The following is an 18,264-nucleotide window of genomic DNA, read 5'->3' on the forward strand; positions in this document are numbered from 1 at the left end:
CGTGTGTCCCACAGTCGCTCAGTCATTGGATAAAAATTATCAGCGTACTCAGACCAGGGTTTTTTCTGCATTATAAATTTTGAGGCGGCCGCCTGTCTGCGTTTGTAAGGAGAGATCAGCTGATCCGCTGCTGTTTACTTTCTCTCCAAGCGTCTCCGCCTGCAGATGTTCAGATGAGGGAATACCTACGCTCCTCGCGTCAGGAGCAAGTTGATAACCAGCTTCGTAACCTACCGTGTTAACTCGGGCCGGGGCCTGAGGTTTTGTTAAGCTGGAACATGAACACAAAGCCTGGCGATGTTGAGCCTCCTTCGCAGTACAGGCTGGAGGAGTCGGTGTTTTGTTTTTTTTCCCCGGCCTTTATTTTGAAAGGACAGCTGGAGAGAGACGGGTAGGCTACGTGGAGATAAAGTGAGGGGGGACTGACACGCAGTCCATTATTATCTGAAGCTTTCAGGCAACATTATCACCCCTAAAAATACTATAGCCTATATATTGGTGAGAAATGAACGAGGAGGAGGGGGGAAAAAGACGTGTAAACGGCTTATGATTTGTACCCGTTTACATGTGTAGATGTTGACACCTAGTCTGGTGCGCTAAAAAAAAAAAAGAAAAAAAGGACGGCACAGCAAAAAACAAACAAAAAAACATAATCATTCTCTCAGGATGAAGAAGTTAAAAAAAAAAAAAAAAAAGATCCTTAACAGCGACGGGTGCGCCCTCTCCAGCATCTGATAAATGTTTTCCACTGACCAGATATCAAGGAGGCAGCGTGTCTATCTGTGCTCCATGTTGACCCACGGCTCATTGTTGATAATTTCCACATTTTCTGACAACAACGGAAGCCTGTTGAATCCAAAAAGGCGCTTGGATTTTGCATTTGGTTCGGGAAAGGTTCGGTTTGCATTCACACTGTACGCGAACCGCACCAGGGTTCGTTTGGGACTCTGGTGCGGATCAAACAAGTGGACCGAGTCCCAGCTGCAGAGGTGGTCTCGGTCCACTTGTTTGATCCGCACCAGAGTCCGCTGGTTTGTATTCACACCATCCCAAAAAGTCCGCACCAGAGGAAAAGTCCATTTTAAGCGGACCAAACGGGCCTGGTGTGAATACGCCCTCAGTCTTTAGTCCCGACCGTGGTCCGGGGGAGCTTTCACACCTGTCACTTTGGTGTCGAACTATCTGGAAAATGTCCGAAAGTCCGGACTAAATGAGATAGATGTGAAAGCCCCCTGAGTAAATATCCTCTGCTGTGTTCAGCATGGTTTTCCCACATAAAAAGTGAAAACAGGGACTATAACCTCATCTACTCTACTCTCTAGTCTATTTCATCACTGAACAATCTGCAGGTCTTGTGCCCAGACCACGACCACTGTTTACTTCAGGCTGAGAGGTCAAAGACCAGAGCGCATCATGAGAGTAAGAAGAGAAAACACCAGAGAGACCCAGCCATGTCTGAGCCTCAGCAGACCCAGACTCAGGAGTTTGTTGAAGGGATTATTGTGATCAAAATCAGTGACAAGAAGACAAATCAGAACGGTAAGCCTAGTTATTTGTTAGTGCTGTTTGTGAGCTTGTAACTGGCAGCTGCTCAAACAGTGTTATTGGCTGTGCTAATGCAAACTCTCTATTGAAGGTTTTCAGACGTATTTATTTCCCACTCCCTCATCCCTGCACATTTACAGGGCTGGTTGTTTCGGTTTTGTAACATATTTTATCCCTGGTTGTCTAAAGCTGCTTTCAATAGTCTGTTGTTGTGTCGCTGCAGTTCAAGGTAGAAGCACTCGGTCATGGCATCAACTGATTATTTCACTCATGATCTTGTATTATACACCATGTGAATGTTAACAAGATTGTCATTGGAGGAGTCTTTAAGAGGTATAATAATACACAGGTTACTGGTTGAAGGTATATTCTCTTTATAATATATATTTCCAAAGCATCACAGTGTTATGTGACACAATATGTCTACATTAAATAACCTTATACCTACTTGGTATGAAGACATTATTAACTTTTAAAAGGTTTAGAGCTGACACTATTCATTTCTCTCCACATTTTTCAAAGTGCTGTGTTGTTAAGAGTTTTAAGTAAGTGATGTGACAGAGGTCCGCAACTTGGTTACAAATTATCTGCTCCCTGGAGTGTTTCTGTCTGTGAGGAAAAATGTCGTGACCTTTTTAATAAAGCATCATACACTGAAGATCATTACACCAGAAAACAGTCAATACTGTTAAGAGCTTTCTCTTTCTCTCCACAGAAAGTCTTGTCAGCGTTGTTAGGATGTGAGGTAACAGAAATGCAGGATGGACTGGCCGATGGGAACACCTGATGGTGAATAATTGCAGTGGAGCTTGGTAGATGGGCAGGAAGTGGGCAAAGGTGAAGAAATATAATTAGAGCAAAGAAAGGAAAAGTGTGGCAGGGAAAGAGTGTATGAGGGAGATGTAGAAGCTGATGAGGAGGGAAAGACAAAGTAGGACAGCAGGAGGAAAGAGGGTAGGGAAGAGAAAGAGCAAGGATGGATAGCTGGAGGAGAAAATTATGTTTAATGAGAGGTACAGTCGACTGCTTAACTAGTAAAAGAAATCAAGAAATGACTTGTTGAAAGCTGCACAGATAATACTCAGCAATACAATGAAATGTAAAAGAGCCAGGGGGTCCAATTAAAGTTTAATCATCTCCAGTGAAGGTCTCAAGCTGAAGATAAATGTGTTGTATGGACTTGTAAGGACTTTTGCACACTCCATGTGTTCATCCATCCATTCATTTGGAAAGCAGCTACAGTTCATCTACAAACTCTAATCTGTTACAACTTCTGCCCATTTGAGAAGACTAAGGTACGAGGATTTGGACGGATGCATGCGAGTCGATATCTAATCTCTCCACTGCTCTGCTCCCACTGCCAAGGGACCGAGGCAGAGAAGGGGAAACGTCATGAGATCTCAAGTATATGAGAGGCAACGACCGCAGACCGGCAGCCCACGCACTGCTCCTCACTTTTTCTAAAAAAAAAGTGTCCTGAATGATTGAACAGCTGTGATTGAGATAGATCACTTGAGACAGATTCAGAGCTGGTTAGAGACACACAGTTATAGTGCCTTGTGAATGTCCTTGACAGAGCTGAAGTTACCTTTATGAGTTCCCAGCATAAAGATCCCACACAGACTGTACCTGACGTCGTCCAACAAACAACTGCATCGTAAATCCTGAGTGATTTTTATTAATGGGCAAAGGAAATTCGCATTTGTACGTGTTTCCATCCTCCACAGTTATTTGCGAATTCTCAGTCAGCTGTCAATCTGCAGGTGCACGCAATGACGTCATAAGCGTGACGACAAAAAGGTAAAGAAAAGAGAAAAGATACAGTAATGGAGAGATTTAAAGAAAGATTACAGTAAATTGCAGATGTCCAGTGGTCTTGGAAGAGTTATGATAACAGCCATGTCATGTGACACCAGTCAACTGACAAAACCAATTTATGTAATGCACATATATACAAAACTTCAACCACATTAAGATTTTAGATCTTTTTGCTTTGTTTATGCGGCTTTAACTTTGAAATATCCATCAACAGCCACTGCAGAGGAGGACAATTTATTCTTGTCAGTAGTAGTCACAGCAGCTTCCAATGATTTTCACCCCTGGGACTGGTTCCACAAAGAGACTCAATCTGGTAAATAGTCAGACTTCAGTGGTCTGCTCCAGGAAGTGGGTTTAAGGAATTATCTGAATGACTCTGCTGAGTAAAAGCCAGACAAAATGATGGAGTCTCTTGTGTTTTTCACTCAGCTAAGTTCTCTGGATAACTCAGACAGATGTCAACTTTACACCCTAAAACAAAGACTGGTCATAACACAGACTGTATGTGTTATATGCCTCTTTTCTTTCTTGCAAACTGTTTATCATTAAGCTCTTATACATTGTGCAGCACGTTGTGAACAGTGAATGTTGTTGCAGTGAAAACTGGTTGTGATGTGGCCTTTGTGCAGGGTGAGTAAGTTTTTAGGCTTAACATTAATCTCTAGCTCCTTTCAAATCTCTCCCTCATATTGGATTACACTTCCCAAAAAGAGGAAAAACATTACAATGGCTCTGTCTGATAAGGGGTTGAATGAATTGCTATGGTTTTTTCTCTTTCTAGAAAGATGAATCAAAACAGACAGATTGATCAGAGGGATTCTTTTTCAGAGAAAGAACAAAACATCCTGGACCTAAGACACCGTGTCAGAGATTATTGTAAACACTCCCCATAACCACTTAGATAAGGGTGAGAAACTATCTAATGACATCTGGCATTAATACCATTTGTGACACATTCTGAGTGTGAACTGCTAGATTCAGATCAGTTGTGGATTTATGTGAACACAGTGTGATAAGTCTCAACAGCAGGACAAAGGGAGACAGTGCTATGGAAAGAAAAGGAAGCATTTAAGTGATGGAGGCACCAAAAGGCCAGATAAAACTGCTTCACTTCTTAATGTAGCTTTAGAGATCAGTGGTCCGGAGCTGCCACTTTATCCCTCTATCTCCCCTCGGTGAGCCCCTCCATTCAGCCCCGAGCCGTCTGACCCAGGCTGTTCGTCACACAGCGCTGATAGTGTCAGAGGAGTCACTGACAATAGTTCTGATCAAATGGTTCAAGTAATACAAGTCCAGGGGAGTGTAATGGTCCATCTGCTCATCTCTCTGCTGTTTACTGTCACTGCTCTGCAGCAGATGTCATAGTCTGTGTTTATACTGTACAAGACACATTGGCAATTTATGAAATGTTGCAGCGGATGAATGAACACATGGCAACACATGGCTATTGTGTATTCATGGATTACAAATAATAATATGCCATATTTTGTTTGTCTTCATAACATTTTTTTTAATTGTCAGCACTAAAAAGCTTAGTTTTGTTTATTGTTGTACGACATGGCACACATTATCATATCCTTGTATCACTGGGATGTCTGATTGAAATAGGCCGTTTCTGTTCACTCTGTGGGAGAAAGCAAATAAGTTAGTCTAGACATTTTACTACATTTAATAGACTTAGAGGGATAGTTCAGGCCCATTGCCATAATCCCTATAGTTTTAGGAGTAGGTTCGTTACCTTTCATTGTCAGTGCAAGCTATTTTTAGAACGGCGGAGCAGAGCCGCGAGCTGCTCAGAGCTACAGTACGCTACAGACAGAGGCTCATGGGATTTCTTAGTTTCCCTCATCAAACTCATCAAATTCACAATCCAACAACTGCAAAACGCTCTAGTACACAAGCTGCACATTCACCACCACGCTATGAGATAATAACAGAACGTTACCAGACAGAGTTGTTTTCGAGATAAATTTGTGCAAAACCGCTGATGCGCATTTCCATCAGGGGCAGTTTTTTGGCAAGCAGTCTCTGCATTTGCCTCTACTACTACTACTACTCAAGTACAGGTATAGGGATTATGGCAATGGGCCAATTTGCCAAAATGTTGAACTATCCCTTTAACAACATGTAGCCTATAGTGCCACTTGGAGAAAAAAAACCCAAAGATGGCCTTACTTATACGTAAAGCTGCTTTACTAAGAACTGATTACATACTGTGAATCATCAGTACACTTACTGTAGATGAACGGTGACTCAAGTACTAATTTTTCCATGAATCGGAAACAACATACTGGAAACAAATTGTAATTCGGTGTGAAACTATAGCCGTTGCTGAGGCGACCAGATATCTGTGCCACCCTGGTGTTGTGATCACAAAGTCATCTCATGAAGGCAGAAAGAAGAGAGAGCTGAGGAAAGAGCCAGAATATATTTTTAGGGTCAATTAGTCTGAGCAGAAGAAGACAAGAATATGATTCATCACTTATCACTTGCCAAGCGATGCACTTTAATTTGCATTTAAATCTGCCTACAAATGGACAGGATCTTTTTCTTTTAGGGATTATTTGTAAGGCAGAGAGAGATGATAATTGTTGGTGGTGCTGCAGTTTGGTTTTTTCTTCTTTTATACTTTTGTTCTTAACTGAGAGACTTCTATTCCAGAGTTTACAGCTTTAGTGGCATTATCATCGTGGATTACGCCGCAGAGTTTATAGACTAATCTGCCTGCTGATTAAAGTGTTGCACTCTCTCCCCTGATGCTGCCATTACTGCAGTGACATAGTCCAGCAAAATGCAGGTTCACTGACATTATGAAGTAGATGGCTGAACTGATCCCAGTAATTGCCCCTTCCCTTTGATGAATGAGAGTGGCCTGCAGTGTGTGACTGTGGATGTTAGCTCAGCCTGAGAACATTAGTATGAAATTAGTTCTGACTTTGTGTTCAGCCAGTGGATCCTGGAAAAGATGTAAATCTAAGAAGAAGGAGAGAGAGGGGGAAAAAAAGCTGCATTATGTAGTTTCTAAAATAAATAAATAAATAAAAGCCTCAGTTGTTTCCTTAAACAGCTGGTCGTTGTAGTTTTATTGTTCACAGACATGTAAATGGGACACTGGGGACTATTATTCTAGGAAGACACATTTGAGGCTCTGGTGAGTGTTAATGACAACAGGAAAGTGTGTTAGGGAATCAAAATGAAGTGCTGTTTTTGGCACACAGTAATACAATGTGAAATATTGATGGTTATAGTTTATATATCAAGATGTACTGGTAAATTCTGTATAAAAGTTGGTCTTACCCTTTATATGTGACAAATGTGAGTGACGACAGCTTGTTTACATATTTCCATAGATTTGTCTCAAAAACCACATAAGCTCTCCTGTCTGGTCCTGGTGAATCTCCAGTCACATGCAGGTGTGTGTGCTCACAGCTGCAGTGAGAATCATTTTGGATATCCCGGGTTTGTAATTGGGAGAGTTTCAGTAAAACTGTGAGGCATGTCACCACGGTCAGTGGAGCTCCAACTCCTCCTGCCGCCTCAGTTGTTTTCCTCTCCCTCCGTATGAAGAATGTGTTATTATTGCGAAGCAGCATTGATTAGAGTTTTAATCGTAAACACCATGGCCACTGCTTGTTGTTTAATTGCCCAGAATGCCGCGATGCTGCGGCGCCTCTGGTGCGACACAGAGATTGATCATGAAAAAATGAAGTGGTGGTGGCTCAGGACAGGGCCCATCTACTCTCAAATAGAGGCATAATGAGAGAGAGAGAGAAAGGGAGAGCGGAAGTGCAAGATGATGATGGCAGGAGATGCAGCAGCACAGTGAGCACGTTCCCTTCTTGTACATAAAATTATGGAAGAGAACAACAAGTATCTTATGAAGGAGATCGTGTTATGAGGTATTGATGATCTGTCCTAAAACATTAAGATGATAAAAAAGTATAGTGGAAGATTAATATTGAATATTGACGTTATCTGTTATGCTGGTCTGTAATTACCAGTGTGGTTTTAAATGAGGCCAGCAGGGTCATAAAACTTCATCAGCTAGTAATAAGAGCCAGAATCAAAGTGTGTTCATTTGTCAAAGACAACAGGTGCAATAATGTGACTTGATTAAATGCTGCTGACAGGCCGTGCTTCAGACTGCTGAACAAAATACAATGTGGACTGACATTTTTAATTTCTCTACATAAAACCATCTGAGAGGAAACAGAAGACAACAAATAACAGCTTAACTTTAAAGTGGCTGCTTCATATTCTACTCAAGCAAAAAAAACCAAAAAGCCAGAAATAAAACTAAAGAAAAGGAAAGAGTGGGTGTACCGGGAGTGTACGAAACTTCAGCATCCACCAGTCTGATTCTACACCCTGCTGCATATCACCCCCCCCCCACTCTCTATCACCATAGCAACTAATAGACCTTTTTTCACAGCAGACGTTTTGACTTGTCATAGCAGGAGAAGCACAGGTGTTAGTGATAACATTAACGACGGCTCTGTTCCATTAAAGTGTCGTGGTGAAGTGACAGTGTGACGGAGCCGGGCCCTGAAACCGACTCGTTAGAATTTCATCATTTACACCTGCGCGCCCCCACTGTGACACTTCTACATGCGTATAGGAACGCTACGGGGTGCATGTGGATCAGAGAAGACATTTAATTGATTCATTTATGTATCAGGTTCTTTCTAGAAGCAGCTCAAGCAGCAGTTACAGCCTCAAATCCTCTTGGGTGAGTCTCTACAAACTGTATATACCTAGCTGGATTTAGCCGTTTTTCCCTGCTCTTTCTGGGAAATCCTAGCGGGCCTATTGGATGGATGATACAGGTGTATCATAAGGCCACCGCAGCATTTTCTTGACTGTGTATTTCAGGTCCATGTCACTGAAAGGTGAACTTTGACCCCTGTCTGAGGATGTGAGCAGGTTCTTTTCAGTGACGTCTGGGTATTTAGCTCCTTCAGTCATGTTGCCTCTGACCCTGCTCTGCTTGATAACATCACAGTGTTGCACTTTTCACTGAGGCGTCGATAAAGACTCTGCAGAGCACTGAAGTTACAAATGGTCACTGGATCTTGACCAAAGCTCGTCTGGCCAGTTACTGACCGTACTGCTTTAGTTTCAGAGTCATAGGCTGCAGCTACTCCCTCATTCACTTATTCACTGCTCCACATTTAGTTTAATGCTTAAGTTAGTGTTAATTCATATGGCACAAAATGACAACAGAAGTTACCTCGAGGCCTTTTTCCAATAGAGTAGAGTATGATAATGATGATTGTAATACTAACAATGATAATAATTATTATTATTATAATAACAGCCACCCAGTGGTGCACACAAAAGTGAGCAGTGAAATCAGCAAAATAATTGAAAGCAATTTGTGTGATCACTAAGTGAGGTGTTGCGCAGCTGTCATTTTTCTTCTGCATTGTGTAAGCAGAATCTGCCAAATTAATAACTAAAAGTAGATTTCATTCAGTTTGGATGAAAAATATGAAACAGTTAAGCAGGACTCTAAATACTTTGACAGGAAAGCAGTTTCCACTGTTCACTGTTTATTTTGCAGAAATCTCAAATAGCATTTTAAGAAACATAACATTCACACATTGGCTGAACATAGTTTGGAGAAAGCTGTCTGTGACTGCGCGCACACTTCAGCTTCATGGAGACAAAAAAATATGTGGTAATGTAATGATTTTCATGAAGTGTCTCAAGTCAGAATTTCATGTATCTTAAGGGACAACGAGGAGTTTCTATTCGGTTATAAAAAAGTCTCACGTTAATGTGGATGAATCTCCGCTGCCACACTTGTTAATGGGCCCATTTTCGATAAATATATTGTTCTGTCTCTATCGTTATTTTGTTATTATTAGTGGTGGCGGAAATGCTGGTCGAGCCGACCAGCGTTTCCTTCGTGGCGAGTCATGAGAATAACGCAGCCAAATCGCCGTTTATGGTCGGAACTACGACGGTATGTGAACCTCTTTGAACCTCTGACTTTAATTATTGATGAATGAAAACATGAGTCCGTCTTGCGCCGGTCAAAGAATTTTCCGGTGCGCGCGGAGGCTCATAAATGTAGTGTGAAAACGCTTCGCTTTTCCAAAACTCCTCATTGTCCCTTTAAGTGACAGTGATCGCAATAGACAGGATGGTGTGTCTATGTATCTGTGTCAGCCATGTGTGTTCTCAGACTGTGTCAACTCCAAGTGAAAGTGAGATAAACGGCTCTGAGCTCACATGAAACTGAGCTTCAAGGTTGTCAAATGCTGTAAAAAGTCGATAAGAAACAGATAATTGACTCTTTTTAGTGGCTTTATGTTGTGCATACAGCTGGAACAAACAGCTTGTAATCTGTCTTAAAATCTGTCTCTCATCCCTGAGGATTCAGCTCAGCCTGACAGCACGAATAAGAAGTGTTTGCTGTGGCAGGAGTGTGTATGTGTGTGTGTGTGTGTGTGTGTTCTCGTGGTGCTTGTTAGCATGGATTGATTGATTGCATTTTTAAGTACAGCTTTGATTATGTGCCTCTTATTTGCAATTAAATGGCCCCTACGACAAATGATTACACATTGTGCCATTGCAGGGGCTGATAAAGGTGGAGGTTTATGTGGAGGTGCTGCACTGTGTGTGCATTAGCAGCAACATATCTGCTGCGAGGGCACCTCAGGTTGTTGGAAAAGACCCAAGAAACTGAAACATATGAGATTGTGAATGTCTAGTTTGCATTTTCTGCTGCTCAGAGAGAGAGAATGCTGAAATGACTGTGAGACATGGTTGGCTGGCCACGGTAAATTGGGAATAAAACAAAGAAGGCAGAAAATGACATTTAGAGAGTTTTATAAAATGCTAAACACTATATCAAGTCTAAATGCCAGATAAATTAATGTTCGATAGCAGCAACTCTGTGCTGTTTTGTAAAGGGGGAGTGGTGAGCCCCTCCTCCCTGACTAATTTGTTATACAACCATAGTGACAGTTACAGTTAGGGGAGTAAATAAAGTGAAAGGCACCAAGATGACCTGACTACCTGACATTTATTTCTTTACCTAAGGGGATACAAGTTTTCTGCAGTATGACTTTCACATTATTGGTCACTTATAATATAAAATGTTGAAGCTGAAACCTTTTGCAGTGTGTTGTATGCTGATTGATGAGCTCTCTGTTCAGGAACAGAAATATTGGAAGTGGTGCACAACTCTATCACAGAGATAGGAGGAGACTTTATTAATCTCAAAGGGACATTAAAGTGTTTCAGTAGCTTACATTCAAGAGAGGCACAAATAAATAAAACGGAAATAAAAAATATAATACACATAGATAAAACTGGCATTATCTACAATGGGATATAAATAGAAAAGGTGTACAGTGTTGATGTTATATGTTTCCAAGTACAGCAGAAACATATGTTGGATTGTCCACAGCAGTAAAGTACCTATGCAGTGTCACACAGCACTATAGCATTTGGCCAGTGTGGATGTTGGGCTGTGGTAGACGGCATGGCAGAGCTGAGCAGTAAGTAAGTCAGTGCAGGTGTAATACAAATGAATTAGTCCAGAGTGGTTGGATAGAGAAGTCAGAGATACCAGTGAGGTTCAGCCAAGCGAGGCGGACATTCAGATCCAGAGCAGTGGGGCAGGAGGTGAGATGGTGCTTCAGCTTCATGAGTACAGATGAGGGTCTCTGATACACCTCAGAGAGTCGACCTTGTCCAAGGTGGGCTTTGGTTTGGACTCCATTATACTCCCGCCTGCAGCCTCAGCCCCCTGATGGGATGTGAAACTACATATGAAAGCGTTTTCAATTACATATTAAAGAGTTCTGTTCTTGAACCCTGCTGCGAGCACGCTATACTTTCATCTTTGTGTAATTATTTCTGCTCGTTGCCTAACTTGAGAGACCCACAGCTTCCAACAAGAAACCTACAACCTCATTATCTATCTCTGATCCATTCAATAATGTATACGCCTCCACCACCTCCATCCGTTACATCACCTGTCTGTGACCCTCGCTCTATGAACCTGTGTATGTGACAGTCTCTGCCTGGTCCGTCCTCACTACCTTGCTCAGCCCCTCCCGCCACGCCTCTCTGTTCCCTTCCTCCCCTGCAGGTCGGCGACCAGATCCTGGAGGTGAACGGCCGCAGCTTCCTGAGCATCCCGCACGACGAGGCCGTCAGGGTCCTCAAGTCATCGCGCCACTTGATGATGACGGTGAAGGACGTGGGCCGCCTGCCCCACGCCAGGACGGTGGTGGGAGAGACCAAGTGGATCGCCAGCTCACAGATCGCTGAGAGCTCCGCCAACAGCAGCGTGGCAGGGTGAGTTTTCAATGCCCCCCATGAAAAAAAAAGAAATGGAGCAAGTCCTCTTAGAAAAACTTAAATTCGTACTAATTATTTGACTTTCTTCAAGAGATTAACTTTTACATTGTGTCATTTCTAAGGTTACGAAAACAAACTGTCATATCATGATGAATGCAGAATTATTATCAACTCGCAAAAAGGAGCTAAATGAAAGAACAAGTAATAAATGTAACCCCCCCCCCCTCCTCCAAAACTAAACACATAAATCAGACTCTTTTTTTTCACACTGATCTTGTGTGACGGGAAAATAGATAAATAATAGAATCAAAAGAAACACAATTCAAGCCAAGGGAAATTAGATTAATAGTTTGCAATTTAAGCAAAAAATATAAATTTGCTTTCCTAAAGCAGAAGTAAGCGGAATGTTGTGTTAATATGAGTCTTAAATAGTTATATCTTCCAACGGCAATCACTTACATAGAGTGTTTGTTCTGAAACACGGGTCTGTCAGTCACTCTGCTCTGCTGTAAGCCGAGGAGAAAACGTTCCTTGTATCCTACAACCTTTATCCAATGAGGAGAGAGAACGGCATAAAGGGGCGGTCCTCTCTGTGTGTGCAGCCAAGGGATGCGCGTAAATGTGGTGACGTAGGGACGAGGGCGGGGGCTGCTAACTCCATCAGCTGACAGGAAGTTAGCCAAAACGACCGGATCGCTTACTTCTGCTTTAACATAAACAGCTCCATAACTCTCCCCCTCTGCCATGGTTAACATTACCTGATAGACGGTTAGCCTAGCTTAGCAAAACAGCTTGCCTGGGTTTGTCCAGTGGCAACAAAAGGCACCTGCCAGCAGCTCTAAAGCTCAACACCTAACATGTTAAATCTCATTTGTTTAATCTGTACAAATACCAAAGTGTGAAATTGGCATCGTGCAGGGATTACAAGCCCCCCACCTTGTTTCAAGGTTCTGTTTCCTCTGGAGAAGTGAGAGTGGTATTGATCTTCTCATCTCACTGTCAGCAGAAATCAAATCAAGATATTTCCCATGTTGAACTAGTCCTCCAAGCCTCCATTATCCACAATATCAATAGAAGAGCCTGGTCTTATTTTTAACACAAATGGACTGAAGCCAAATAGATTGTAAATACACACACCAGCAACAAGAGAGAAGTGATATTGCAGATGTCCCATTAAGTAATCAAAAACAGTTCAGGTCAGCACTGAAGAAGTACTGATGAACTGAATTCAGTGAATTTGCCTCCAGGATTTAGACTGCAACCAGTCATTGGTCCATGTAACAGTTCATTAAGTGAACACTGAAGAAATGTGTCCTATTGTTGTGAAGACAGTATCTTAGGAACAGCTAAAGGGAATCTCTTCAAATTTATCACAAATATCCTTTGCCCTCAACGATGAAGTGTCAAAGGTTAAAGGTCAAGGTCACTGTTTTATGGGATATTTAATAAGGACACAATTAAACACAGATGTCTAAGGATAAAATGATAATGTATTTATATTATATATCTAGACAGTCAATGGTCAATGTCTCTGTGACATAATAATAATAATTCTTTATTTATATAGCACTTTTCGCAGCACAGAGTCACAAAGTGCTTCACAAAACATAATAAGACAACACAACAAAGTGCAGCAGAGTGCTTCACAAAACATAATAAGACAACGCAGTATACAAAGATGAAGAGCAGCAAAGAATAAAACAACGACAGTAATTAAGTGCCATGCAGTTCAAAGGCCTGTCGAAACAGGTAGGTTTTTAACTGCGCCTTGAAAGCTTCAATCGACGCAGAGGCTCTTAAGTCTGGGGGAAGAGCGTTCCAGAGTCTGGGGGCCACCGAACGAAAGGCTCGGCCCCCTTTCGTTTTGAAGTTGGTCCGGGGAAGAGCGAGGAGCCCCTGGTCGGAGGACCTTAGGGACCGGCTAGTGGAGTAGGGCTGGAGGAGGTCGGAGATGTAGGCCGGGGCAGACCCATGCAGGGCATTGAAGGTGGTTAGCAGAATTTTAAATTGGAATCTAAAAGCTATGGGGAGCCAATGTAGGGCACGGAGGATAGGTGTGATATGGCAAGACTTCTGTGAGCGAGTTAGTAACCTGGCGGCAGCGTTCTGTATTAGTTGTAGACGGTCCATCAGGAAGGGAAAACTGTAACCAAAAAGCCTACATAAGGCCTACCTCTTTCTACACAGAAAATCCACAGGAATCAATAAGGGAATTGGAAAAGAATCAGATCAGTAATCATGATGACATTCATATAGACAAAATCTAATTGATTCCGATCCCTAAACGTGAACGATGAAAAGTGGAACATGAGAAGAGCTTGAGACCTGAGAGCAGAGCAGCAGGAAAAAGACTTCACAGAGCTACAGTAATGAAGTGAATCCTCAGAAAATCATCCTCCTCTTCTCAGGATGAAGGAGACGCCACAGTCTTAAACCGTCTAATGTGATCAGACGTCTGTCTCTGCGATGGCTGCACTCACACTCAGCCTTTTTGCAGAAGAAGATGCAGCTCTGTTGGAAAACTGCCAGAGCTCTTCTCAAAATGCCACACCTGAGCAACTCATCTGCAGCTCACAACCTGGAATAATGTGATCCCTAACAACCAAATTAAAGTCTGATTATAAATGCCAGACTAATTTACTCATCAACTCTATAAAACCCAACACAACAGACCAACAAGTCAGAACTTGTAATTCCTTTCCTCTCCTCCAAAACAAACAGTACTATAAAAGGTATTTAACATTTACATTGCCAATTCACTTCTTCTGAACCTCCCCAGAGGCGTCTTGTCATGGTTATTACAGCGTTTGCTGTACAGGCAGCACAGCTGAGACAGATGGTTGCTCTCTGTTTGTGTTCATGTTTTACTCTCCTGTGTCTCCAGGGTTTTTCCTGTTGTGCCACTCTTATTTCAGTGAATTAACATGAATGACATGATGAATTTTCATGATTCCCAGTGTATTTAATTTTAATTTCAAATTTCAAAATGTAAAAATTGGAAAATGCAGCATGAGAAAGGTGAAAAAAGTTGACTGATTCGACAGATCAAGTAATCTTACTGAAGAAATCTCTCTTCTCAGCCTGTCTTTAGTGACTTTACTGCTTACATTTACATAAATTCCATAAATAAATTTCCATAAATTCATAAGTTGTGTTTCACTTTCATAAAATGTTGAGAAATAGTATGGGATACACACCAGGAAAAAAAAGGATCACCCCGAGGTGATGTTTCACTAATCATTTTCTGTCTTCATTGCACGTTGCATTAACTTATGTAAATTCCAAAAATAAAATTGTATTATCCATGGATTTATTTCATATTCATCCCCATATGAATAAGACAACTTTCACAAAGAGTAGAGAAGTTGAAATGTTGGGGGATTTTACATTTTTAAATAATGCTTTACTGACAAACCAGCTTTTTTCTGTTTGTGTTACTGCCATGTTGCATATTTTAAATCAGTGAAATTACACAGCTTTGCACATTAAAGTATTTAATTTAGAATCTTGTCAATTATCTAACACTTCACAGAACAGCCAGAGAAAAGACATTTCAAGATCTTGGGGGGGGGAATAGATCAGAAGATAAATAAAAAAGGAGAATAAGTGGCTGAGCTGGCCTCAAAGGTCAACGGGGCTAATTGAATTTAAATCCCAGAACAGGTTCCCATGCTGAGCTTAATGTACCATTGTAGGTAGAGGCTGGTTTTTGGCTGTTTTTAGACAGACTTAGGATTAAATACATATTTTATATATTGTTTCTGGCCCTGAAGGCAGCACTTTGAGCTGTCACATTTACTGATTAGATTTAGAGCCGGTTACTTCATGGGCACTTGAGGGTATAAAGACATGCTGGAATCATTTCACTCAGGAAAGAGAGGACAGAGCTAGAAAAATGACACACATTTCAAAAATACCCCCTTTTGTGCATTCAAAGAGAGTGTGTGTTGGTGTTGGTTTGTGACATGCATTTCAATGTCCATGCTTTAATTTTAGTGAGAAGCCTGACATGCACATTTCACATTTTCCTGTAGAGAGGCCTGTGTGTGCAGCAGCTTCTCCCACAGCACTGAGGAACACGAAAACCATGACAAACATTTAAAATCTGTGCTATTGTGTATTTATCAGCCGCCGATAAAAGAGAAATATATTCAAAAAGACGAAATGCTGTCAGCAGGGTTCACTTAACTTAACTTTTTTGCTCACTGGCCAACTGGCTAGTGAGCTTTAAAAATCTACTGGCCAGAAAGATTTTTTACTGGCCAAAAATTATGTATAGCTGTTTTGTATATTTTTCATTGTGTTGAACTGTTATAATACACTCATAAGCATTTTTAACACATATCATAGCTATTAGCATATTTTTGTGTGGAATAAAGGAGTCAAGTTTGCCTTTTTTCCCTAAAAGGTTTATTTTAGGGATGCACATGGTTAACCGTTTAACCATTAACCTATAACAAGAACTTGACCGAATAATACTATCAGTTACCGTATTTATATTTTATTAGCTCCTTATGTCGTCAACTCATGGGGGTGTGTCGACATGTGCAGACTTCCACTGCCTTCAGTCATATTATTTAGTAGCTAAAAGTTTCACAGGAGGACTGACACTGTGCACCATGAAGGAAGATCAGACAATAAATGTAGCTACACGGACATAGATGTGCATCACCTGTAATAACGGCGCTGCAATAAAAAAGAAAAAAGAAAAAAAAAGAGGTTGCAGCTTTCCTGCAGCTCCACAGAGGAGCTGTCAGAGGAGCTCTGCTGTTCCTCTCTCTTCAGTCTGGTGTTTGGCTGCACTTTCAATAAGAAAAGTTCCATATGAGCGCGATCAGCTGAGACAGAGCACAATGGATGTGGCATTGATCAGATATCGCAGCGCACATGTTTATTTAACGGCAAAAAAAACATCGCTCCAATTATTTATTTATTTATTTTTTTTGCCGTTAAATAAACATGTGCGCTGCCAAACACCAGACTGCTGCCAAACACCAGACTGAAGAGAGAGGAATACACACGTGCGCCGCGAACGTTGTAATCGGTCACAAATCATTGCTATACGGCATGTTGTCATGTTGTGAGCTTTAAGATCTGCACGACACCGGCTCACAACCCAAGCGTCAGAGCCGGGTCGGGAGGAACAGTAACAACAACGAAGTAGTTGGATTTTTTTCACTCGCCAGAGTGGCCAGTCAGCCGGCTTCCTTTACTCGCCAAAGCATCAAAGTTAGTCGCCACTGGCGACTGGCGACCGCTAATTTTGAACCCTGGCTGTCAGTCAAGATATTTCAAATCCTCTTTTCTGTTCCCAGCACCAAAACATGTAAAAAAAATATATATAAATAACTCATCACATATTGTGTGTGTGTGGGTGTGCTTGTGTATACTTGTGTGCGCGTGTGTGTACAAGTCATCAGATGCAGGTTATAAATAAGTAAGAAACGTAGAAGATCATGTACACACCGTAAACACGCCATGAGAATATTGTTGCCAAATAAAGGCCAATGAGATCTTTCCACTTGCTGTCAGATTACTGCAGAAAATATGATACTTGGATGTTTTGTTCAGCAAGATGATCTTAAAATCTACAATATGTAAACTCTTCCTCTTACAAAGTTGTTTCAGAAAGTAATAGTATTTCAGTAGTTTTATAAAGAGAAGAGAAAGCTTAAAAAGTCTCTATCATAGATCAAAATAGATTGTATGAGAAAAAAACATGAAAATGTCCTCAAGCTAATTATTTTCAAGCATAAAACAACTCATTTCCTTCTTAGTCATTTTATATTAATGACTAGATTGTAATTAACACACACAATAATATTATATGTGTATTTGAATGAGGACTCAACTGTCCCTCAGTGATTAATTTGCCCTTTCCCTCTGTCTCTGCAGCTTCTCAGTGGACCAAGGAGCGTCTGCAGCCGGAAAGGTGAGACTCACAAACATCATTTCTTCATCGTTGTGTGTACACACTAGTACAGGACTCTGTGTTTGTCTTGGGATATAATTATCTGTCTGTCTGTCAGATGATCTGTTAACACCACCACTGGCCTAGAAAAGGCTCCTGCAGAGGGACGGTGGGTCAGTGCTGCATCAGTTCAGCAGCACATGATGTTCAGATATGGGCTGAAGAGACGCTTTGAGGTTTCATATAGGTTATCCATAGGATCTGATGGTATAGTGCTTCACTCTCAGGGTTGTATGTTGGCGTGTGTTTGGTTGATCAACTCTTTACTAAAACTCCAAAGCTTTGTAACACACCCCATCATCAAAACCAGGCCTGGTACTACCCCGTACTATGAAGTATCCTCAGGTCACCCCTCACTCAGAGAACTTCCATGGCCTTTACCGCTGACTTTGACCGTGACTTTGCAAAGCAAGAGAGAGTGGGTTAGGATAGAGAAATAAGAGGACGAAAGTTGGAAGAGACAGCAGCTGATGGTAGGGGAAAAGGGGGCGGTGAGCGTGAGGGGAAGAAGGTGAAAGAGAGAGCTCACTTTTCATTACGGAGGCTCTGCTGGACAGCCCCCACCTGACAGAGGGGGGGGCAGGGCAATGTAGAAACCTTGTAAAGCTGAA

The 18,264-nt window shown here is 41.6% G+C and overlaps 1 protein-coding gene across 2 annotated transcripts in view; it reads left to right on the plus strand.

The window, feature by feature from the left end:
* The window catches only part of whrna (whirlin a), a 154,237-nt gene that overhangs the window by 99,891 nt on the left and 36,082 nt on the right, over positions 1-18,264 (plus strand). Inside the window, exons 4-5 of one of the 2 annotated variants that reach the window (XM_085793975.1) lie at positions 11,471-11,679; positions 17,578-17,614. In XM_085793975.1, coding sequence (XP_085650101.1) covers positions 11,471-11,679; positions 17,578-17,614 — 246 coding nt within the window. Of the gene's footprint in view, positions 1-11,395; positions 11,680-17,577; positions 17,615-18,264 lie in introns of both variants that reach the window. The other variant, XM_085793974.1, reaches the window with a different exon arrangement.

This window comes from Trachurus japonicus, chromosome 12, assembly GCF_045865225.1.
Source record: "Trachurus japonicus isolate A0001 chromosome 12, Traja_1.0".
Taxonomy (NCBI): Eukaryota; Metazoa; Chordata; class Actinopteri; order Carangiformes; family Carangidae; genus Trachurus; species Trachurus japonicus.